At 41.7% G+C, this 23985-nt stretch overlaps 2 protein-coding genes across 2 annotated transcripts; one reads left to right on the top strand and one right to left on the bottom strand.

Annotated features, from left to right (window-relative positions):
- Positions 1-334: 334 nt before the first annotated feature.
- LOC149286578 (RISC-loading complex subunit tarbp2-like) lies at positions 335-10291 on the bottom strand. The gene is made up of 9 exons (XM_089493991.1): positions 10242-10291; positions 6571-6740; positions 5722-5824; positions 5310-5384; positions 3331-3403; positions 3099-3216; positions 870-992; positions 582-770; positions 335-492 (listed from the first exon to the last, which is right to left on the bottom strand). The coding sequence occupies exons 1-9, from the start codon at positions 10289-10291 to the stop codon at positions 335-337; spliced, it is 1059 nt and encodes a 352-aa protein (XP_089350117.1).
- A 517-nt stretch (positions 10292-10808) lies between these two features.
- Positions 10809-21468, top strand: LOC149286577 (pleckstrin homology domain-containing family A member 3-like). The gene is made up of 8 exons (XM_089493976.1): positions 10809-10848; positions 13147-13263; positions 13499-13654; positions 14122-14249; positions 16680-16850; positions 17598-17641; positions 18088-18229; positions 21445-21468. Exons 1-8 carry the CDS (start codon positions 10809-10811, stop codon positions 21466-21468), a joined length of 822 nt encoding a protein of 273 aa, XP_089350102.1.
- Positions 21469-23985: the final 2517 nt, after the last annotated feature.

The raw sequence follows: 23985 nt of genomic DNA, 5'->3' as shown, positions 1-23985 counted from the left end.
GCCTAAAATTCATTAACATATCCGTACTGAAAATATTTTTGTATTCACTTCACATGAGAAACCTCACCCAAAGGCAGTAGGTAGGGCAACAAAATGACTAAACATATGATATCTGACCAGACCCACTGCAGCCCTGCGGCTTCCAGCTCTCGGACAACGCGTGCAGCCCATGTATTTGATGGAGCTCCTTTTTGCTGTATAGCTTATCGTTGGGTTGGGTTTTACCAATAATTTAGGCTCATGCAGTCTTGAGTCCTTACATGGCAGAAATAAGGTAGAACTTTGTTGTATGGTTAACAGTAAGCAGGGTAAACAAGCCCTCTGGACACCTCTTTCACTTGGCTCCTGCCATGATCTTAAGGTACTGAAGAGCATTATGGGCAGCGTTGGCACGAGCTGCATCACGGGATGTGGCAGAGCCATGGCATACAGTTGTAGGCTGAGTAGAGAGTTCCACAAGACATTGATACTTTCCACTCAGGCTGGGTTCATCTAGAAAAACAAGGAGACACACGTAAAACATGAGGGTTTGACAGATATCTATAGATGTGATATTTTCAATTCAACCTCTGTATCCTTACCAATATCCAGGTAGCTTATCAGGAAACTCTGTTCCTCTGAGAGATCCTCAAGAAGGCTGCAGAAAGCAGAGTTCAACAAGTTCAGTGGATGATTCTTTAGGTGCAGAATCTTCTCCCCGGTGGAGTTCCGTAAAGAGTCCCAAGTGCATGATCCGCCCCGACCTCTGCTTCCATCCGATTTACTACCGCCTGTGCTCTACAACGGATAATAAATCATATATTAGACTTCGACATTAACAGCTACAGGCAATCTTAAGCACCTTATACATTCCCAGATAATCACCATGCAAAACTGATCCTCCTCAGGCTCTACATCCCCTGTGTCGCGGTGCTCCGGAGGAACCTTGTGAATCTGAAGTAGCATCTTGGCGGCTGCGTTTCTCTTTGCCAACTTCTTGGATGTCCCACTGCCTGGAGGGCAAAATAAAGCATTGTTATCTTACTGTTCAAGGGCACTTTACTACGTTAAAAAAAAAAAAAACTCTTGCAGACTGACAGATTTTGTTGAAAAGAATAACAAGTCCAACCCCAGTGAGCTTCTGCTGGTAGCTTGGGCAGCCCTGCACAAAGCATGCTTAAATCAGATCTCTTGATGCTTGATCACTTTACAGATTTAACTATGCATTATGCAGGGGTGATTCAGCCTCCCTGCAGAGAATTTCGCCAGTGGTCCATTATAATGAAACTGTATAACACAGTCAAGATACGGCACACATATGTTTAATTATACAGAGCCTGGCCATTACTCAAACTAAAAAGACATAAACATGTAGAAAATGTTCATTGATATTTAAGTGATTTAATGTAATTAATACCCACTGCTGTAAAGGGCAGAGAAATGAAGTTTATTTGTATATCCAAATGCTGTATATTTCTCCCACAGCCAAGTCTCAGGAGGAAATAGATTTATTTTATGGCTACGGCAGGCCCTATAAATTCTACAGTCGTGAAAGCGTGAACGCGATTCTCCAAAGGATAACGCACCATTCAGCTTTATTTGATTAAGACTGTCTCTGATTTCATGCATACAGCAAGATTTTTTTCCTTACAAATACACCACAGAGCGTTTTAAGCTAATCCAGTGCATCAGCAACTCTCCACCAAGGGTCTGATTCATGAAGTGTGCAAATCCTTCAAGCCTTGCCATTTAAAGTGAAAATGTCAACTAGAGACAAAGGTCTGTTTTCATACATACATATAGTTATATATACATACTGCAGGGGAAATTGTTGATCAACAAATATTTGTAACTCTGGTCATTTATACGTCTGCTCTTGGACCTCTCCGCAGCCTTTGTTACAGTTGACCATCCCCTTTCCTGGTTTAAATCCCACCTCTCTGCTCTTCTCCATCTATACCTCTTCACTTGGACAACTCATATCTTTCTTTGATTTCCAACACCACCTATATGCAGATGACTGCCATATCTATATCTGCTCTCCCAATCTTTCGTCCTCTCTTCTAATTCATTGTGGATGGCGTTGCATTACATGAAGCTCTTTATCTCAAAGACTGAGTTTATGGTAATACCAATACATGCATGCTGTCCACAATTCCCGACATCTCTATCTCTGTTGACAACTCAATTATCCCACCAACAAATAAGTTCACGGCCTTGGTGTCACACTTGGCTCTGCTCTCTCCTTCATCCCTCACATCCAGTCCCTCACCAGTGGCTTCCCATACCCCTCAGTATCAAACTTCTGACCCTGACCTATAAAGCCCATAACAACTCCACATATCCTTATATCTCTAACCTACTAAAAAAAGTACACCCCTAACCGCCCTCTTCCTTCCGTTTGTGACCTTCATCTTTTACTCGCATTACCTCTTCCCACTCCCGTATCAAGGATTTCACCCGTGCTGTAGCCTTCTCTGGGATTCCCTTCCCTGTTCTGACTCTAAAAACCCACTTTTTTGAGCAGCGTAAAAGCGTTCCTCATCAAACTCTCAGCCCTTCTTCCTGCCTAAGCCATATGAACAACCAACAACCTCGACAGCGCGAGCATCCAAGCAGTCCTCTTCTACAGTTTCGCTAGATTGTAAGCTCGCAAGAGATTGTAAAGAGCTACATGATCTGCTTGGGCTATATAAATAAATGTAATGTAATTTATACCACAACAGAGATAGATAGATAGATAAAAGAACCAACCCAACACTTCTTGCAGGAACAAGTTCTTACTACTAGTAAAAAAACTTTGGTAAATATACCATTTACGTCTGAGATGATAAAATCCAAGGGTTCAGTAAAAGGATATAACAGCGCACAGATATAGACATACAGCAATTTCTTAATATTAAATTGTAGTTTGCCCATTAAGGAATATTATGTCCTCTAAGGACTATGGTGTTTGGAGAAGTTAAGGCTTGAGATAGGTTTAACACCATTCAAAGTCAAATAAGTATCATGTAAAGTACACACAATCACTTACACCCACACGGCACTATACAATCAACAAAACAAGGTACAATTAATGTCAAAGTCTTAAAAAGACAGACTAATTTCTATAGTCATACCAATCTCTAGGAACCTTTCCACACGGCATGTCATGGTGAACTCCTTCCGATGTGCGGGGCCAGACTCTTGGGTCACTGTATATTCAGGCAGCCTCCAGCCTTTCTGCACTACTAGCTCCTAGAAAGAAAAAACCCGTGCAAAATGTGTAAGGAAGACACACTTATGCCTGGTGTATAAGATCCTAAAAGGATGCAGGAGAGGTAAACAGAAAGAGAAGAACCCAAGACATACCTGTAAGGCTCCTACTGGGTTACACTCTGACTGCTGTGCCGTCAGAGGCGGTTTTATTTCTACTGTGGGAGTCCTAAACAAAAGAAATGGTAAAATAAATTAATAACATTGCTGCAAAAGAATACAAAAATTGGATGTGCAGACAAATGGCATGAGCCAGATAGCCGTACCATCTCCGGTTTGTGTGGCACAGCCTAAATGAAAAGCAAGAAAATATATACATTGTTTTTTCCCAAACAGATCTGTATGTTAGCCAGGAACATTATAGGTATTGTTACAAGCTACTTTATGGGGACATCAATAATCTCTCTAAATATCATCAATAAATTTCCCTAAACCGTATATTAGTTTCATTGAAGCGTCCAGAACTGTTTGTTCTGATATTTGTCGTAAAAGCGCTTACCCAAGCGGTCTACCATATTAAAGCTGACTTTGGAGAAACCCATTATATCTATGTTAAATCTATACATTTCAAATATGTGAAATAAGACCTCCAGCCACTGAGCAAGGAAAACAGTTTAGATTAATGTGAGAAGGGAGAAGCAGGCAGGGAAAGAAATTAAATCAATCGCTTGAGCTTTCTCTGTACTCCATATTTAATTTTCAGTTGCTTGTTCTACAGGAAAGAGAAGCCGTCCCTTTCTGTGATTTAAAGGTATTACAGTCTCGTATACAACTGTTTTATAATGCATTCTTTTTAATAAACTTTTATATGCATTTTCATCTGTTAAACAAAGTCATAAAAAGTAAACTAGGGCTGCAACTAACGATTATTTTAATAATCGATTAGTTGGCCGATTATTTTATCGATTAATCGGATAAAAAAAAATATGCAAATTTTTCGTTTATTTAAAATAATTTAATGAACTGGATGTTAAAAAACAACTTAAAATTTACATTAACATTCTTATTTTGTTATGATGTAATAAAAAACAATATTTTCAAAGTACAAGAACCCAAACACAATATTTATGAAACAAAATAACCCCAAACATTCTGAAAAGAGGTGGACTATTACTGTTCAAGAAACTTTGACCCAGCCCTGGCACTTTGCACCCAGCACTTTGCACCCAGCACTTTGCACCCAGCACTTTGCACCCAGCACTTTGCACCCAGCACTTTGCACCCAGCACTTTGCACCCAGCACTTTGCACCCAGCCCTGGCACTTTGCACCCAGCACCCAGTCTCCAACTCCGCCCTGCACCCAGCCCTGCCCCCACACTCACACCCTGCACCCAGTCTCCCACTCTGCCCTGCACCCACACCCTGCATCCCCACCCCCACTCTGCCCTGCACCCAGTCTCCTGCCCTGCCCACACACTCACACCCTGCATCCCCACCCCCACTCTGCCCTGCATCCCCTGAAACCCCACCCCCACCCCCGCGAATCGCTCTGTGCGAATGGAGCCACTCGCACAGACATGAAGAATACTTACCTCCGGAACGTGTCACATCCGTAGCTAAAAGAAGGCGGAGACTGCAGAGCGTGTAGCAGAAGCGGGGAACGCTCGCGGAGGTAAGTAAAAGGAGCCGAGTGCTCCAACAACGAATCGATCACTCGATTAATCGATAACGGAAATCGTCGACAACAATTTCCGTTATCGATTTTATCGATTCGTTGTTTCAGCCCTAAAGTAAACCATTGCGTAAATCCGAGGACAAATTACCAAACAGAGAATATACTTGAGAAACATTTAACCTCGCCAGTTAAATGCCATGTCAAACATAATATTCCTGTATGAATCGGTATGTTGGCCCTGCATAATGCATACTTAAATGAATGACATAAAATGGTTTGCATGGCAAAAAAAAAACAAAAAAAAACTCAAAACCCCAAGGCGGCTTAAACATAACACTTGCCCAAAGCTCTCATCAGTTCATAGTGGCTTTGAGGACAAAGCATTAATGTTTGTATATCAGAAATAACATATAGAATGGAATTACTACAAGGTATTCATTCAGAACAGCAAACTTGTACCTGCTGGGTAAAGCGGGGGAAGAGAGCTCCGTGATTTCCTTTTGCTCTGAAGGGGATTCCACAGAGAACATTGCACTTAAAGAAAATGAAAAATGCAGTTATTCATTTGTCCACAAACATGACTATTTATTATCTTACAGAAGTTTCTGGGGAATACGAACAGCAAAAGGTATGGTGGGGCACAGAAATCCCTTGCACTTAGAATTAAGCAGTACAGTCAAGCCAAGGCCTGTTTTACCCTTAGAAATGTTGTGGCCCCCACAAATAAGGTTAACAATGTTCACCTTTTACCTCGACTGCCCACAACAACATATGCACGTTCACGCTTACACACTGCTGTCAGCAGACCCTTACCAGTCGCATCATTTGACAAAGTGCGACATGGGAGAAAAAATAAAATTGCGGCAGTCACCTGTTTTCCTCATCAGTTGCTCCCAACATGTGTTCTCCTCTGAGAAGAGTCATCGCCACTTCTGCTGCCTTGTGTTTTGCTGCCTTCTTGCTTGGTCCTTGTCCTGTTAACAGAAAAGACCAAGAGATCAACACGTATGGATACAGACTTCCACACAAGGACTGTTAACGGGAAAGTTCAGGTACCCGAGAGACAGACGGGAAAGAACTTCGGAGATAGACAGAGACAAATACATGCAAAGACAAACAGCTCGCAGCACCGAGAGATAGTTTATACCCGCGTGTAGCAAGACTCACTCGACAGCTTTACTCACAGAAAAGTGACATTTTTGAATGGAGTCATTGCCTTATCACCTCAATTTTTTACTTTAATTTGTAAGAACAGCACTGATGGTAGATCTTGACGTGAATAGGACACTTTTGTGGAACTCTCTCAATATGGAAGATGAGTGTGATATTACAGTAAAGTCCTGTAAAACACTGCCTCGTAGAGCAGCCACAAAGAACCCTTCCAATTCTTCAAACAAAAGAATCCTCCATGCCAGACATATAATGCCTTAGCCTCCACCCCACAAATCATATTTAAATGTGCCAGGTAAAAAAAAAAAAGAACGGGATAAAGCGGGCCCAGGGTCCTACGAATGGCCAGTCAACCCAACGTTGGGAGAAGGCAATTAAGCATTAACTGTTGCTTGAAAGAGGGTTATGAGATTTATATAAAACGTAGGCTGTAGCTTCCTTTCACGGACTTTCAGTCTCTCCAAGACAGAACGGAGGCTATGTAAACGTAACAGTGAATCAGTGACACGGGCCATTTCACCTCTAAGATTGGACGAAGCAGGGCACTGACCGGTGCAGTTGATGTCTCCAACAGATACGCGAAAAGTGAAGTTGGGTTGGTGGGCTTGACCTTCAGCCTTCAGTAGATCATATACAGGGGTCTTTCCTATCCGAGTCCCATACTCCTGTAGTAAGCTGATTGGTGTCTTCCCAGGACTGGAAGAAAGCATCTGCTCTATACTGGATTGAAAACAAGATCCACAGTTAATGGAGCTGTGCCTGTTGCCACTTACTAAAGGTTAAACAGTCAACAAGCGCAGAAGCACACACCAGTAAATTAGCTGTGTTATCTATAGCAACATCATACAGGGTCTGATACCTACATTCAGAAAGTGTAACCAACCAACCTAAAGAAGGTATATCCATAGACTTAAGTAATAGGCATAAATAAGTTAAGCACCAGCATTGACTTAATATGGGTGTGAATTGACCCTACACACAACTTATTTGAAAACAGTTGTACCTGGTCTTAAACCATAGGTGGCGCTATGACACAAGCACCGGGTTTGGACCGATATTAGGCAGTGAGAGACCTAATAGCAGAATAAAGAAATATTCCTGCATGCGCGACAAACCCAGCATGGCATTATGGCACTGATATGTATTTTATCACATGTAACATACGAAAGACCTGTGTGGCTAAACGTTGCCCTCGAATGCTGCAACCAGGCTGCAAAAACAAACTCAAAACATCTGAAATGAAGGCCGAAGTCCGACTGCCTTTTTTTGTTTTGTTTCAACAACCCAAAAAAAGTCAAATTTTAAATATGATTACTAACAAGTGGCCGTTTAATCTATACCTGCATAGTGTTCTGCTGAGCAAAAAAAGAAAAAGTTATACAGAAAAGGGGAGTGCACAATCTAGAAAACAGAAGACAAACCCATTCATATTCCCGAGGTAGAATAATGACCAATACACAAAAAAGCAAGCATTCAGCACATGCAGAGCGAATACCGCTCAAACACCTTAGGGATAAACATTAGGGATTCCATCACACTATATGGCCAGAAATCGCTTAACCGGCCTCTATGTCACAGTGCTATGAGTTAGGAGAGCCCTATCTCATTAGTATTCCTTACCAAGGTGCTGAACCAGTGGGACTGCATTCGAACCCAGACGAGACTCCCAAGGCACTCCTTCCCGGATATTCTCTCTCTAGTTTGCAGGTTCCGACCATACCTTCGGGTTGAGCAGCCCCTCCTGCCACACAGGTGCCTCAATAATGGTGTTCAGACAAGGCTTGCTCGATAGTCTCATTGGGTTTAAATGCAGTGCACTCCCACTGATCCAGCTGCTCAGTAAAGAACATAGCTACGAAAAATGAGATAGGACTCGCCAAACTTGGGGTACCGTGACGCAGTGGCAGCGGTGGAAACACGTCCTCTGGAGCGATGAATCACTTCACTGGAAATCTGATGGATGAATCTGGTTTGGTAGAACACTACCTACCCCTGTGCACAAAGCAAGGTCCATAAAGACATGGTTTAGTGAGAAAATGTCCCACATAATTTAAGCATAAAACCTTTTCTCCTTAACCATAAAATGTAGCGATGTATACAGTATTGCACGTTACTTTTATCTGCCGTTGTCAGTCATGTTATCTTTAGTTTCTTTCCGTGCTCAAACTACATACTGAGCTGATTCATTATTCATTAATGCTAAAGAGGTCAGTTTCTCCATAGACATTTATTAGTCAGCCGGGTGATTAAGACTGAGCCATGCTGTTTACTTTTGGCAGTATGATAAACTATGTATTTTTAAGTGTTAAGTAGATCAGGCTTAACGAAAACGGCAGTCATGTGATAGCTAGACGACTGCGTCAGAGCATCTCCAAAACTGCAGCTCTTGTGGGGTGCTCCACAAAAGTGATTCGTGGTGAACCAGCGAAAGGGTCATGGGCGACCAAGGCTCATTAACGCACGTAGGGTTTGAAGGCTGGCCCGTGTGGTCAAATCCAACAGATGAGCTACTGTAGCTCAAATTGCTGAAAAAGTTAATGCCGGTTGTGATAGAAAGGTGTTGCAGTTTGTTGCCTATGCTGACCCCTGTCCACTGCCAAAACCACCTACAATGGTCACGTGAGCATTAGAACCGGACCAACGGAGGAAGAGAAGAAGGTAGCCTGGTCTGATGAATCACATTTTCTTTTACATCACGTGGATGGCTGGTGCGTCGCTTACCTGGAGAACACATGGCACCAGGATGCACTATAGGAACAAGGTGCAGTGTGATGCTTTGGGCAATGTTCTGCTGGGAAACTTTGGGTCCTGCCACTCAAGTGAATGTTACTTTGACACGTTCCACCTACCTAAGCATTCTTGCAGACCATGTACTCGGTATTCCCTGCTGTCATTGGCCTCTTTCAGCAGGATAATGCTCCCTACCACAAAGCAAAAATGGCTCAGGAACAGTTTGAGGAACACAACGAGTTCAAGGTGTTGGCTTCGCCTCCAAATTCCCCAGATCTCAATCCAATCGAGCATCTGTGAGATGTGCTGGACAAACAAGTCCCATCCATGGAGACCCCACCTCGCAACTTAAAGGATCTGCTGCTAATGTCTTGGTGCCATATACCAGCACACCTTCAGAGGTCTAATGGAATCCGTGCCTTGAAGGGTAAGGGCCTAAAAGGCAAAAGGGGGACCTACACAATATCAGGCAGGTGAGCATAATGTTATGGACAATCGGTTTAAATTAATGCAAAAAATGTTAAGGCACTGAAACAGATAAGAGGGGTACGATTAACGCTTTACTCAAGAGATTCTGCGGCTTTATGTTGTAACGTGACCGAAGAAGGGATCTAAGTTGTCTCTGATGCTCGCACTCCAACCTCATTCAGTTAGCCCAGAAAGGCATCATCTCCACTCTACTTGTCTCAAGCAAATGAACATTTCAGGGAGCAGCCTGTACTTGTCAATCAGAGTGCATTTCAATGAGAAACTCTTCACTATAAGAACCGCAGAAGGTGTGCGTATTTCCGGAAGCAGCCTGCAGACTGTTACTTCAATACTCAGGAGGAGCACCTCCTTTCGGGGAACATCCCTTAAACCTGTCGCAAGGACATGCATGTTGCTGAACACCATGTGACTGCGGGGAATGGACTGGCTTCCCCCACGGCCTGTCAAACTCAGTACTCTTCACAGATTACAGACATTAAAAGTGTTACTGCATTCGGTGGAAATAAAGTACACAATAGACATGCCTTTACCGCAAGTGTATATGGTAGAACATGTACATATAGGTGCAGAAATAAGAGGCCAGCTCCCCAATACAAAGAATTTGAGGCAGAGAAGAACCAATTGGCGCATTCGGTGTGGTCCTTGGCCTAGTCTTACATTCAGGAGAACCGTATGCCCATCCAATGCATGTTTAACCACCCCCCTCCCCGTATTAACCAATAGGAGGGGCAGTATTGGTGCTCACACTGTGTTTTAGTCACAGTAACCCCTTCATGCCCTGACCGGTGTGGCTCCTGCACTCACTCAGGGTGTGATGGTGCGGCGCACACTTAAGGCTGTCATTACACCGCGGGTAATTAAAACACACACTAGTAGTAGTCATTGGCTACGTCAGTAAAATAATAACGCCAGACCACGTGAACAGAGAGCCTTGCTAGCGCAATCTCGGCTACCATTCTCTTTTCTAGCGCAGGCCAAGATGAGGACCACGGATTCTCGTACCTGGGACACCCGGAGCACGTCTGGTTCCCACAGCCCTCGTTCTCGCTCATTCCCTCCTGCTCTATGCTTCCCAACGACAATGGCTGGGGAGGGAAGCATGGCTCAGAGAGTTGAACCATTACTTCGCTGGGCATGATGGAAGTTGTAGTGCCCTCCCCACATCTCTTCACGTCCGTTTGGCTCTGTTGACTACATTTCCCCTGTCACCCTTCCGGAAGACACTAGACACGCCGCAGCAGCTAATCAGACCCCGCCTCGGCTTGTGCTATTGGCTGCGCGCAACAGCGACAGGAAAGGGGTGTAACCATGTGATCTTGACGTCTTCATTTTTCTTAAAAGGAAAACTGTCAAAGACCGCCTACGGTTCCACGCGGCGCTGTGTATTGATTTTGATTGGTTGCAGCGAGGATACGCCGTCAATATGAATGCCTCTGATTGGTTGAAACCCATTCCATGGGCGGTTGTTAAAAGAAAAATTAGTCCGCCCTCTACTGCGGCTGAGCGGTAGCAGTGGACGGACTTGATTCTTTCCCTGACAGGGGGCGGGGTCTGAGGCAGCTGCTGAACATGGAAGGTTTCCTGCAGAAGTGGACCAATTACCTGTCAGGTATATAACCTGTAATGGGGCAGCATGTGGGCTGCGCTGGATCGTATCACTGGCATGAATGTAACCGCGGCGGATTATTACCGTATTTGCAGTAGATTTAGGTGCCTGCAGGTCTTAAATGTAATAACACCAGTATAGCGAATTAGGCATCAGCACTAACATGATTGGAGCCCTGTAACCTCGGGGGGGGGTGTTTATGTACTGCTTGATAAAGTTTTTCAAACTGATAACGCCTAATAATATATTGTCTTGTTTCAAATGGTTCCCAAACCACTCTAATATAAAGCAATAGTGATGTGTGTGTATAAATAATACCACCCCCTTCACTATTGTTACACTATGTGTCTTAGGAACATAATACGTTGTTGGTAAGCCTCTACATCAGCGCTAGGGTTAAATTACATTAATTTATATGGCGCCTGCTGATTCGGTAGCGCTGTTACAATAGAGGAAGGTGAAACTATTTAACAGACAATTTAAAAGTGATGACAACATTAACACACATTAAGTCATACTGATACAGGAGAAGAGGGCCCTGCTCACATGTATTTGGTTACCATGTAGTTACCGTTTCCAGCATTTTTCCCACAGGTGTTAATGTAGTGCGTGGTGCTGATCATCACCTATATCACGGCCCTGCAGTATGTGGGATGTATAACCTCACAGGAGGAGAAAGGTTACTTGTTTATATTTATACTTTTCCTATAAAGCACTTCTTCGGGGGGGGGTTAGAAACATTTAGAAAAATATAGATGTGGTCTGGAAAAAATGGCTGACATGGCAACCCTAGTCAGCACTAGGCTATGTGCCAGTGATGTATTCTGAAATCGGTCTGCAGAACAGAGAGCCCCCACTACTCAATGGGCCGGTTAAAAAGGACATCACTGATCTCCCCAACTGGCCCATTAACACAATGGAGGGCTGCATTGAGTTGTCCTCCATAGCTTCTTCCGCTCTACGCTACGCGAGAGGGGCGCCAGTATACAACGTCATGTCCCAGCGACCAGAAATAAGGACATCGGTATGAAGGAGGAGACAGGCAGCACCGAAGGCAAATACATCACTGGCCGGTGGCATGTACTGGACACAGAACCCAGCTGCTATGAGGAATGTACTGGCCGTCCAAGCGCTAATAGCCAGAGCAGCTGCTTGACTTACGTCCAGAGGCAGCCGGACGTGAAGAAACATACAAAAAATGGCAGTGGCTTCTTACCAGAACTGCTCCATGTCAGGAGATCTGACAAAACAAATTGTTACTGACTTCTCAATATAACCTATAAAAGAAAACAACAAGCTCCTAAAAATGGCGGCCGCCTCAGACATACGTTAGGAGGACTCAAAATGTCAGCAGGTTCTGTATGTATGTATTTATGGACCATGTAACTCTTGTTCCCATGAATGATGTTGGTCTCTGAAGGTTATGTTTAACTTTGGCGATACAGACCTATAAAACAGTACATTTCTTATTTGCTTTTACAGCCGATCCTTTTATTTAAACAGAGACTCGTATCACGTCTTACTAACAAGAAATGTATTACTGGTATATGTATGGAAGCTCACAGTGTGTGTGTGTGTGTGTGCGCGTGTGTGCGTGCGTGCGTGCGTTTCGGTCACATGACTCCTGCTTGCCATGCACAGAAATGGATATTACACACTGGTACCAGAAAGGTTGATTGTTTCTTTTTGGAGGACCAACACTCCTATAGAACAAGATGTAAGTGATTAAGCTTTGAAGACCTTAGAGTCTTTTATTCACACACACACACGCATATAGAATCAGATGTATCTGAACAATGGACCTCCTAGGACTGATTACATGACTCTTCTCCAATGACTGTTTTGGCCCACTAAGAGACACAACAAACTTCTAAAGACACTGTTGAACATGTTGTCTTGTTAATGCACAATTAGGTCTCATTTCAAAATAACAAAACCTTGCAAATAGGAATCGTAGTCAATTAGCAACATCATAGATGGCTGGTTGTCTCAAACTGGTTGTATCACATTGCTTACTGACACTCATCCATCAACCTTTCTCAAATATGAAGTTCTCATCATGCTGTAGAACACATCCAGGAGTTGCTGGAGGATGACACAACTCTGTAAACACCATCCTTATTCATAGGGCCAATCAGAAGGTGTTAATTGGCACTTATGGTAAGTCTCTCATGTTCATAAAGCTCATTTAACATTTAAGATCAACCCAAATGATACAATTGTAGCGTACCAGGAAATCACATAATATATGCTGTAAATAGGTCATATACTATCTTTTTTTTTTCTTTTAATTCCCCACAGGCTGGCAACCGCGTTACTTTGTGTTGGACAGAGGTATCTTGTCTTACTACGACTCACAGGAAGATGTTGGCAAAGCAAGCAAAGGCAGCATAAAAATGGCGGTGTGCGAGATACAAGGTTGGGGACTGTTCTTGTGGCATTATGATTTTGGAACCATTCTGCGTCATCCTGTTTTTGTAATTCACTGGCTTTGTGTATTACTTTTATTTACTATATATTATATATATTATATATATGTATTCACTCTTGCCCTCTGCACACAAATCTTCTTTTAGCAGTTTTACTAATGAGCTGTGACAGCGTGGTCCCTTCTTTGCCCCTCTCATTATGTTTGCTTTTTTTTGCCACGCAGTGCATCACTCTGATAGCTGTCGGATGGACCTTATCATTCCAAGGGAACAATGCTTCTACCTGCGGGCAGAGAGTGTTGCTGAAAGGCAGAGGTGGCTTGTGGCCCTGGGGTCTGCCAAAGCTTGTCTAGGGGACAGTACAGCTCAAAAAACAAAAGGTTTGTGACCATCTCATGTGGTATCTCAGCTTCTAAAAGTTGCTGCTGGCGCTTTAACATTGTTGATATCCTACATCAGGGGTGCTCAAACTGCAGCCCTCCAGCTGCTGCAGGACTACATCTCCCATACTCCTCAGCCAGCCCCTTAGCTGAAGGAGCATTATGGGAGATGTAGTCCTGCAGCAGCTGGAGGGCCGCAGTTTGAGCATCCCTGTCCTACATTGATCTCAAGGGATGTGACCCCTTCTGGCTCCATCAGAAGCTGGCTCCTAGAAATACCTTTCTGGCTTCCATATCCAACAAAGTTGTCCTTACTGGTGCAATGTGATGGTTGCCCCTAATACCAATATACTTTTCAGCTGCGAAAAGCCTTGCTGAGAGGTGGAGAATGCATTTCACCTCGAGAGTGGGGTTGCCAAATATACATTTGTTCCTGGGTAGAATGCTGCCATCATTTTCTTTTCCAGAAATACTCTCCAACAAAGAAACTCTAGGCCGGAAATTATCAGAGATGAGACTGTTCTGCGATCTTCTCATGCAACAGGTGATAGAAATCCAATCCACAGTGAGTCCAGGAGCTGCTCCTGACATAGAGGTAAAGCAGCTCTTCGTATCTCTGTTGTTTAAAACATTATTAAGGGAATGATTGTCTTGAGTGTTGTGTATATTATCCCAGGTGCTATATCATTGAAGTGTACTGAGAATTCTCATTCAGCAGAGTCAGCTTTGCATGTTGCATGACACTTTGCATACACTTGTATTTAAAGGATTACCAAAGGTGTGTGATCTTACTTTACTAATAGATGACTTTTCCCCTACAACTGCTGAATTTTGCATAGAAAATAAATAGTGAAAAGGTTGAGAAAAGCACTGAAACGCAGCTTTAGAAGGTTTCACAACCAGGCTGCAATACAGGGCTGCAATACAGGGCTGCAATACAGGGCTGCAATACAGGGCTGCAATACAGGGCTGCAATACAGGGCTGCAATACAGGGCTGCAATACAGGGCTGCAATGAGATGTATGACTTGGAAGAACCTAAGTCACTTGTGAGTTGAGTCCTACTGCAATCTCTGTAAATTTTAAACACCTTTTGAAGGGGACACAGCTAATTTGAGGATACCCATCAGCTGTATGTACCATACAATGACATTAAATTAGGTTGCATTTTACCCACTGAGACTGTTGCAATAGCCAAGAAAAGGTCTTTCTGAGAAATGAGAAATCTGACCAAAAATAGCAATATTCCGAATGCACGTTTTCCTTCATTGGTTTTCTTGGCAAAGAATAGGGTTGACAAGCTACCCCAAACATTGTGTTGATTATTGGGGGCCAAACGCTAGGCCTTTGCAGCCATATTTGCTTATACATTAATAGACTGGAGAATATTCTTGAGCTGTGGCAATAACCCTCCTTACAGATGATAATGTCCTGCTGGTATGAGGTTGTGCATCATATGCAGCAATATGCGATGGGTCAGTAAACCCAGTCATTATACAGTTTTTGCCTGTATATCATTATTATCCAAAACACTTTATTTTCCTTGCACGTGTCTGGTGTCTTACTACAGGCCACCACATGGACCATGGTCACATTTTATAATAATTAGTATTAATGTAAATAAATTGGCTTTTGCAATAGAAGTTCCATAAACTGATTGAATATTACAATGCTTCCTGGTTATGGCAGGAACATGTGTAATGGGGAAATGTTTAATGTGAACGCACATTAACTCATGCACTTGGTGGACACGCTAGGAGAGCAGCTCCACCAGGGCCAACAGATTGACATGGTGGTCAATATGGTACGTGGTATAAAAGAGAAGAAACTGCATAAACCTCCTTCAAATAATCAATAGACAAACCTCTACACATCGTGTTCATGTAGTAAATTCAATCTGCCCACCGTGCACAGATATTTGGGTGCTCTGTGTTTTGAAACATAGTAACAAATACTTGAAAATGACTTAAAACACTGTCAATCACTTTTTCTATGCACAACTTTTTAAATAAAAAAGACATTTTCAGAAAATATTTTTCAGTCGCAATTACCTCATTTGCTCGATTATAAGACGACCCCCCCCCCAAATTTGAATATTTATTTAGGGAAAAAAAGAAAAAGCCTGAATATAAGACTACCCTGTAAGAAAAAAGTTTTACTAGTAAATATTAATTCACATGTAAACTATTTTTTCATGTTTAATAAAAACTATGATTGAGAAAAATGCATTTTTTGTTTTTATTTGCTAACCTGCCCCCAGATATGCCTTATACCCCCTTATTTGCCACTCTGGCCTGCAGAAATGCCTTATACCCCCTATATGCCCTTCTGCCTCCCTGATATGCCACTTTGCTGCCAGATATGCCTTATACCCCTCCTATATGCCACTCTGATATTACTTTTAACCCCCAATATGCCAGTCTTCCTCCCTGATATTCTTTTAACCCCCTATATGCCACTCTGCCTCCAGAAAGCCCTTATACCCCCCCATATGCCATTCTTACCCTCCCCCGACTTACCTGTGCTTCCCTAGACTTGTCACTGGGGCCGTGGTGGTGTAAAATGTGCTTGGAGGTTTAGGATATAATAGGTTTGTGTAGATTTAGAAATTTGCAGACTATTTGCCTCCTCTGTTCGCAGAATCTCGGAGGAAACAAGCTCCGAGCGATGAAGCACAATCTTTGTTTGTTTTTGCCATGTACCTGTATTAGAACTACTTGTAAGTTCCATGAATAAATGCTCTTGGATGAAAGGATTTTCAGCATTTTGATTCTATGGGGCGATGAGATGCTAATATTATGGCTGTGAGGTCTTGGGAAGATGTGCTTCACTTGAAGATATGTAAACAGTCTTTTAGCTATAAAATTACAATATAAGAAACTGATGTGTCATGTGGAATAGATATTTTTGTGTATATACATATATATATATATATATATATATATATATATATATATATTTGAAAGATAAGCCCGTAATGTGCGGTGCATGCTAAGAGGAGAACTGGCCCTGTTCTTGTCTTGCAGAAACTGAATGCTGCCTGCAGTGTGATGCACGGGACCTGCACTTACGTCTGTTCTACACTAGATGAGTGTATAAAGTTTGTGAACACCAATCCTCACCCACAGAGCCAGGTTCCCCCGTTACCAGTCCTGCCAGAAGACATTGTTGGAACCAAACTCCCACAGACTCGAAAGGTATTAGTCTTAGTCTCCGAATCTGTAATGTTTGAAAAATGGAATTCTCACAGCACCCTTTTTACAAATACAGATATTCCAAAAATGATGGTTCTGATTGTGATTTCTTTGCACACGTCTTTCATTTTCTACTGTACGTTTTTCATCTTCCCCCTTGTTTGCATTAAGCAGTGTTATTATGAACCATGTGGTGTCTTAGCCCACTACACCCATTGGGTGACATGAGCAAAGTGCCATTGTATTTAGTTGTGAACACAAGAAGGAAATGTTCTGGGAACACCAGTATGCATACTGTCGGTGCTAGTGCATGCGCACATATGCATAGAGCAGCCTTCTGTCATATAATTAACCCTTTGGTTTACAAATATGGATTATTGCCACTGTCCTTTTAACATTATCCCTTTGTAATAGCCCTATGATTCCACTTTGTGGGATTCCTCACAATTTATTATATTAGGGCGACCTCAAAAGCAACCTCTTTAGATTTCATCCTAAATCTGCAAACGACATATACATTGTAATGCAATGTTTTCACCTACTCTGGTTTCCTATGCATAGTACTACTACAAACATTCAATAAACTGTATTACAAATACTTGCTTTTGGTGATGCTAGACATGTATATGTAGCGTTCCATGATAGGATTCGAGTTCTGCTGGGTTAGCTCTATCACATAAGCGCCACTTTTTGTTACATTTATTGATGAAATCTATAAAAAAAACTTTAACACATTTTCTTGTGTTTCAGGTGAAGCGCTCACTCAGTCATTCCTCAGTTCAGACAGCCCAGAGGTGAGTGGGGACACATTGGAAATTGACATGTTTTTGGACCATCTGATGGAAACATCTTAATACATTTTGGAGTTTCTCCAAGAGACAGAATATTCTTTGTTTTCATGGAAAAGTTTCTTTTTTTAAATATAGTTTTTATGTTGGTTTCAAGAACCCATGGTTTGCATGGCATTATAATGTGAACATTGGTTGACCCATTTGGACCAAATTCTTCCAGTCTTAAGGTCTACTCATGCTGTTGAAATAGGAATGTAGGATTCGATCACAATTCTATTCATTATCCTATCCTGTTGGAGAAATCCAAGCATGCCAACCAGCTAGCTTCCAACTATCTCCCTCCAGCCATAACTAATTATGTAGTTACATAAAGGTTGGCGAGCCACAGGTAGATATATCCCTGCAGATTATAATAGCCAAGTATACTTGCATGTCTCTTGTCCTTCCAGCGTCCCCCAGTCTCCACGACGGAGTGATGGAGTTACTGTTCTCTGGAACCTGGAGGAGATGGCAGTCCGGTCACGGACGCCATCCATCAATAATACATCTATCAAAGATAGTCCCGTGCCTGCCAACCACGTGGCTGACCAGGTAAGAACTGCTATAGCTTTTACATTTACATACAACCCCCTACTCAGTCGGGGCAGTGTACAATAGTATGAGTGCCCCTTTTATGGTATTTATCAATGTGATATCCTTGGTTTTTTTTAACAACTTTGTGCTGGTAATAAAAGTCTTAAAGGGATGCTCTAGCCATCATATGTAATTCAATGTATGTTGTGTCCCACCTCGCATACTGGCAATACCCTCATATGCATTTGCTCCTTCCCCCCCCACCTTTTTTCTGGGTAGGAGATGCCCCTCTCATGCCCAACTGTATCAATCGACCGTGCTTCCAAAAGCTTGTGAGAACCACAAGTTGTCATTATAGGAAGCAGCCCTGGTGCCCTATATGTGTGCCTTTCATGTCGTGGGTATATACGTGTATGTAAAGTACATTCCCTAACTTCTCATATAAAAAGGCTAAAATTCTAAATGCAAAACAGCAATTGTTTGTTCCTAGTTTTCTTTGGTATCTCAGTCTATAAGCCTTTCTTCATTTACTGTTTTTATCTTTTATTTTATTACTTGAAGGATGCCATAGCTGGAGTGTTGGTAGGTGCAATAGTAGTTTTTACTGGCCTGGGATTTGGTTTGGGGGGGGTGGTACAAATTTGGTTTATATATATCTTTTTTTTTTTTTAAACTAAGCTGTGCGTTTTATCTTCGTAATAGAAGCAATTTCATGGGCCCTTAAATGTCGAGTTGTTCTTCACAACAGCTTTCAGCCCTATAACAATTGAAAGAAAGGTAATAACACAAAAGTGTTTCGAGGCAAGATTCAGGGTTTGAACAATGGCTGTACTACTATAGGCAAAACTCTAATGGACATTGTATGTATTTATTTTGCAGAAAGCCACACCATGAGGCCAAAAGAAATACCAGCTTCCTCTAAGTATTTTTCCCAGAGAGGTCATTATAGATCAACATGTGCAATGTTTACATCCAGTCCTATTATGCCTGCCTTTTTTTTTTTTAAATGTTATTATATGTTATGGCATCCTACATTCATTTTTCTGCCTGTATTTGATTATCAGGTGTTATCCTCCTGTATTTTGTAATCGTACAATCATTATTGCCAAAAGAATGTTTAATATAAGCATTTTTGGAATATAAAATAAAAGTATACTTTTGTATATTTTTTACACATGATTTGCATATTGTCTTCTTCAGACATTGAATGTCTAAATCCTTGCTAATGGTTGTCCTAGGCTTCTTACCAGTTAGCAAGAAGTCCAGACCCCCAAATGGCCAGAAGGCCACTACTGTAGAGTAGTTGGTTTCTTATTTCCCTTTTATCACACTTTGGCATTTGAACTATAGAATCACATCACAGTGTAATACTTTGGTCCAGGGAAGCCAAGACATATCTCTCCTTGCGTTGTGGAGGTCCTAACGTTGATTGAATACACTGTGGTGGCCTGGTGACTGGGAGAGTTGAAGATCTAGCAGCTGTTCTTCTTGTTTGATATCTCTGATGAAGCCTATAGTGACACAACCAGTTATTACATTAATTTCAATAATCAAAAAAATCTTGGAAGATTAAGGCATGTGTACATCCTCACCATTGAGTTTATCTGGAGATGGCATATGGTACAAACCAACAATATACCCAGCCATTCAAATCGTTACTTATAATGTGACATCTAAGAATTGGAAGGTAAGTTGCATTGTTTGTTCTGAAAGCAGATTTGCAATTATAAAAGTGCACGGTCATAAAGTTTACTTATATTTTACCTTTACTACTCTTCAGATTTATTGAGGGGAGATGCATGAAGGACAATTAATGTTTATTACTCCTCTGGCATAATGGCTGGAACTTACAAAGGTCTACTAAGGCCATGGCATCGTGCTGAGGCTATGGTTTAAAAAAACAAACGACAAAAGCATACTACAATTATATATAGTTAGACTCTAAAGTAGTGATTGGCAACATCTTATGTTTGAAAACCATATTTAAAGTGCATAGAGCACCAAAGTTGCTCAATGCACTTAAACTGTACTGTCTGCAGTATCTGAAACAACCGATGATCCTCTATCTGCCACGGACCACAAGAACCACACAACCGGTAACAATCCACATTCTATACTTTTGTACAGATGACTTCGGACATTTGATGTGGTTTAAGACCAAGGATGGATCATTGGTTACACTGGTGGTAATTGTGTTATTCCTACAAAAGTAATTATAGCGCTAAAGAACTTTTTCAGTCAAAGTTTGCCCAATAATCATTTTTGTAGACGTAACCCAATTCTCTTCTTGTAGAGCAGAGGAGATATTCTTTATAGAGCAGATTTCTGGATCTTTGTATTTATGTTGTATTTATGTAATGTATAGGATCTCCTCTACCACCGAGAGAGACCCTAAATATTCCATAAAATACTGGATGATTATACGACACTCAGCTCCTCAGCCTTGCAGAATAGAGCCTTAGGTGTTAACAAGCATTGTAGGCCGTGTTTGTGATGCAGTGTAAACCTTTACTGATCTGTTACCAAAAAGCAGTACTGTGCTATGGTTATAGCAGTTCTATACTAATAGACAGCCTGCCCAAGACTTAGTTTCCTTTTCTCGTATGTATACATAGATATTAACATGGAAAACAACCCATTGGCCCATCCAATCTGCCCTTTTTAAATCACTGTTTCGCTTACTTTACTTTAGCTTTAGGGACATCCAACACTTCCTTGGATTTTTTTTTTCCGTACTACTTCTACTGGAGGTCTATTTCAGGTATCTACTACTACCCTTTCTGTAATGAAGAATAAGGCAGTATTTCACACCTGTGATACATATAACCAGTCCAGTGAGTGAGATCATTTGTCATTAAAGAATAACTCTACAGTTCTCCACTCCTAATGGGTTCTAGAACAGACAGCTGTATATATAAATGGAGTATCTCTTTCTCTCGCCACTCCTATATCCACTGAGGTCTTGCAGATTCATATTTGCTGGTTTTCTTTCTGTCCTCATTCTGTGATACCTCTATAATCTATATGTGTCCTCAGTTGACTTCTTCTTCAAGCATCCAATAACCTCTCTTCTTACAGCGAGTTATTTATACATTCAGTGGTACAAACTAACCCCATACAAAGATGCTAAACCCTTTAGCAAAGGAGAGAAAAGCACACGTGCTTTTGTTTTTAGCAAATACTTTTCACTTTTGTCAATTAGTCACTCTAACACCTTTTCTTTTCTTCCGAAGGTTTGGTGCGTCTTTGCTCGCTAACTTCAGCCTCTCCCACCCATCTCCTGTCTTGACTTGGTTACATGCCTGTCCTCGAAGACATCTTTAGCTATTGGGATTTCTACTGTTTAAAACTGGTCCTTCATAATGAATAGTTAGGTGTGGCTCAACACCCTCACCTAACTATTCATTATGAAGGACCGATGCTGGTGGGTTTATCTAGCAACAAGGGTTGAGCTGGCCCTGCATAATGCATTGTTTGAAGTGACTATACAGGGTCAACCAAACTTTTCCTATAGTGGAAACTCCTTTATAATGTCAACTCTCCCTTTAATGAATGGACCCCATTGTGTTAATGCAAAAATGTTAGTGTTATTGTCAGGGTTAAAGATGGGGCCCCTAAAAATATCTTGGGGACCCTAAAAAAAAGCCGGTCTTCAAGGCTGACCTCTTATAATGAAGTTAGATTTGTAGGATTAAATGTTTCATTTTACTGCACATCACAATTTGGTAAATAAATATTCCCCGTTACCTCCCACTCTTCCAACACCAACTACAGCCAAACATCCATTGTGTGGTTCCCTATTACGACGAGGATTTACAAACATTTCCCAAGATCATTGGAATCAAATGATAATGTATATAAGATAATCAAGCCGGTTTTTATGTGAATCAGTTGATATTTTCCCATTTTTCTGTCAAAAGAGAAGGGATAGTGTCTTGGCAGGCATTAGACATGAGAGCTAAAGGTGTTTTCTGCTTCTGTTAACATTATGTCTCTATTACTGTTATAATTTCGTAAGTCTGTCATTTATATGCGTCACACTATCTATGTAGGACACTGACTATAACACACTTTAGTACAGATTAATTTTGTTCTTTGGCCGTTTGTGCAACATTTTAATACAGTCCAATAAAGGAGACAGGATGGCAAAGAAAGGGGTCTAACTCAGTAAAGGGGGAGTTATCAGGCGGTTTTAACTCTTCACTATTTATTAGGAAGGGTCGACACTAGGAAGTTTCTCCAGTTTGAAGGGTTAACTGGCCTTGTGCAATGCATGATTCAATGTGTAAGGAGCAAGAAGAACTGGATTAATTATGCATTATACAGGGCCAGCCAAGTGTGTCCCACAGTAGAAGCTCGCTAGAGTAGCCCTTCTTAATGTATTCGCTGGGAAAATTATTCTAGCAGGTACCCGAAACTGTAAAAGTTTGTCTCCCCATAATCCCCCTTGATAAAGTGGTTTTTTTGCTGGAAAGTCGGAAATATCTCACGGGTACTGCCTTGTGTTATTGTATTTCTTTAATGCCTTTTGTTGGATTGATTAATCTGTATACACTTACTAAGTAGTTTATTAGCAACTGTTATTTTACTTCATTCCATTACTAAATGCCTTTCATGTCTACTTCTTTGGCAAAAATCCCGTCTGCCCCAAGAATTACACCACTGCAAATTTATCTCTGAAATGAATCACCATATTTTGGGACAATTATATTTTATTCTTTTATAGCACTGTGAATGTTAATAGGTAATAGAAAATAGTAAAATATCTAATAGTAAATGTTAATAGTAAGATAACCCAGTGCACTTCTATCTTGAAACACCAACGTATAGAGGAAAATGCCCTTGCCGTGAGTTGTGCTGTAACAGTCATGCTTTCAGTCCTCTTATTATAAAGTATCTGGGCATAATTTACAATATGAGGTCATATTTTATTTACAAGTGGACCCCCACTATGACATGGTCCCCTCCCCATTATTACAACGGGCACATCTGGCTCCAAACCACTTAGACCATTAGCAATATTCACTGTGACTATCAGGTTACAAATGGCTCAGACTGGTGGGGGCATCACCAAATTAACCCTCAGAACCCCTCCTAAGGAACTAACGCGTGATGTGTCAGCCAGGAAAATCCTCTGCCTGATTCTCATTAGAACTTTTGCTGAAAACACATCTTCAGATCCCCCAATACCATCCTCAGATCATCCATTCACCCCAATACCTTCCTCATATAATCCCAACATTCAACCAATACACATCCTTAAACATTCACCCCAATACACATCCTCAGATCATCCAAACATTCACCCAATACCCATCCTCAGATCATCCAAACATTCACCCAATACCCATCCTCAGATCATCCAAACATTCACCCAATACCCATCCTCAGATCATCCAAACATTCACCCAATACCCATCCTCAGATCATCCAAACATTCACCCCAATACCATCCTCCGATCATCCAAACATTCACCCCAATACCATCCTCAGATCATCCAAACATTCACCCCAATGCCATCCTCAGATCATCCAAACATTCACCCCAATGCCATCCTCAGATCATCCAAACATTCACCCCAATGCCATCCTCAGATCATCCAAACATTCACCCCAATGCCATCCTCAGATCATCCAAACATTCACCCCAATACCATTCTCAGATCATCCAAACATTCACCCCAATGCCATCCTCAGATCATCCAAACATTCACCCCAATACCATCCTCAGATCATCCAAACATTCACCCCAATACCATCCTCAGATCATCCAA

Source organism: Sceloporus occidentalis, unplaced genomic scaffold (assembly GCF_023333645.1).
Source record: "Sceloporus occidentalis isolate IW3139 unplaced genomic scaffold, rSceOcc1.0.p SCAF_68, whole genome shotgun sequence".
In the NCBI taxonomy this organism is placed as follows: domain Eukaryota; kingdom Metazoa; phylum Chordata; class Lepidosauria; order Squamata; family Phrynosomatidae; genus Sceloporus; species Sceloporus occidentalis.
Note: the sequence above shows the minus strand (reverse complement) of the source record. Positions and strands in the feature narration are given on the sequence as shown.

Excerpts from the sequence above, each read along its gene's own strand:
- LOC149286578 (XM_089493991.1), bottom strand. The coding sequence starts at position 10,291 with ATGAGCGAGAACGAGGGCTGTGGGAACCAGACGTGCTCCGGGTGTCCC. Across the intron at positions 3,404-5,309 it reads TCCCCCGCTTTACCCAGCAG|GACTCCCACAGTAGAAATAA; the intron begins GTACAAGTTTGC and ends TCTTTTGTTTAG. Across the intron at positions 3,217-3,330 it reads ACCCAGTAGGAGCCTTACAG|GAGCTAGTAGTGCAGAAAGG; the intron begins GTATGTCTTGGG and ends TTTTCTTTCTAG.
- LOC149286577 (XM_089493976.1), top strand. The coding sequence starts at position 10,809 with ATGGAAGGTTTCCTGCAGAAGTGGACCAATTACCTGTCAG. Across the intron at positions 10,849-13,146 it reads GTGGACCAATTACCTGTCAG|GCTGGCAACCGCGTTACTTT; the intron begins GTATATAACCTG and ends AATTCCCCACAG. Across the intron at positions 16,851-17,597 it reads AACTCCCACAGACTCGAAAG|GTGAAGCGCTCACTCAGTCA; the intron begins GTATTAGTCTTA and ends CTTGTGTTTCAG.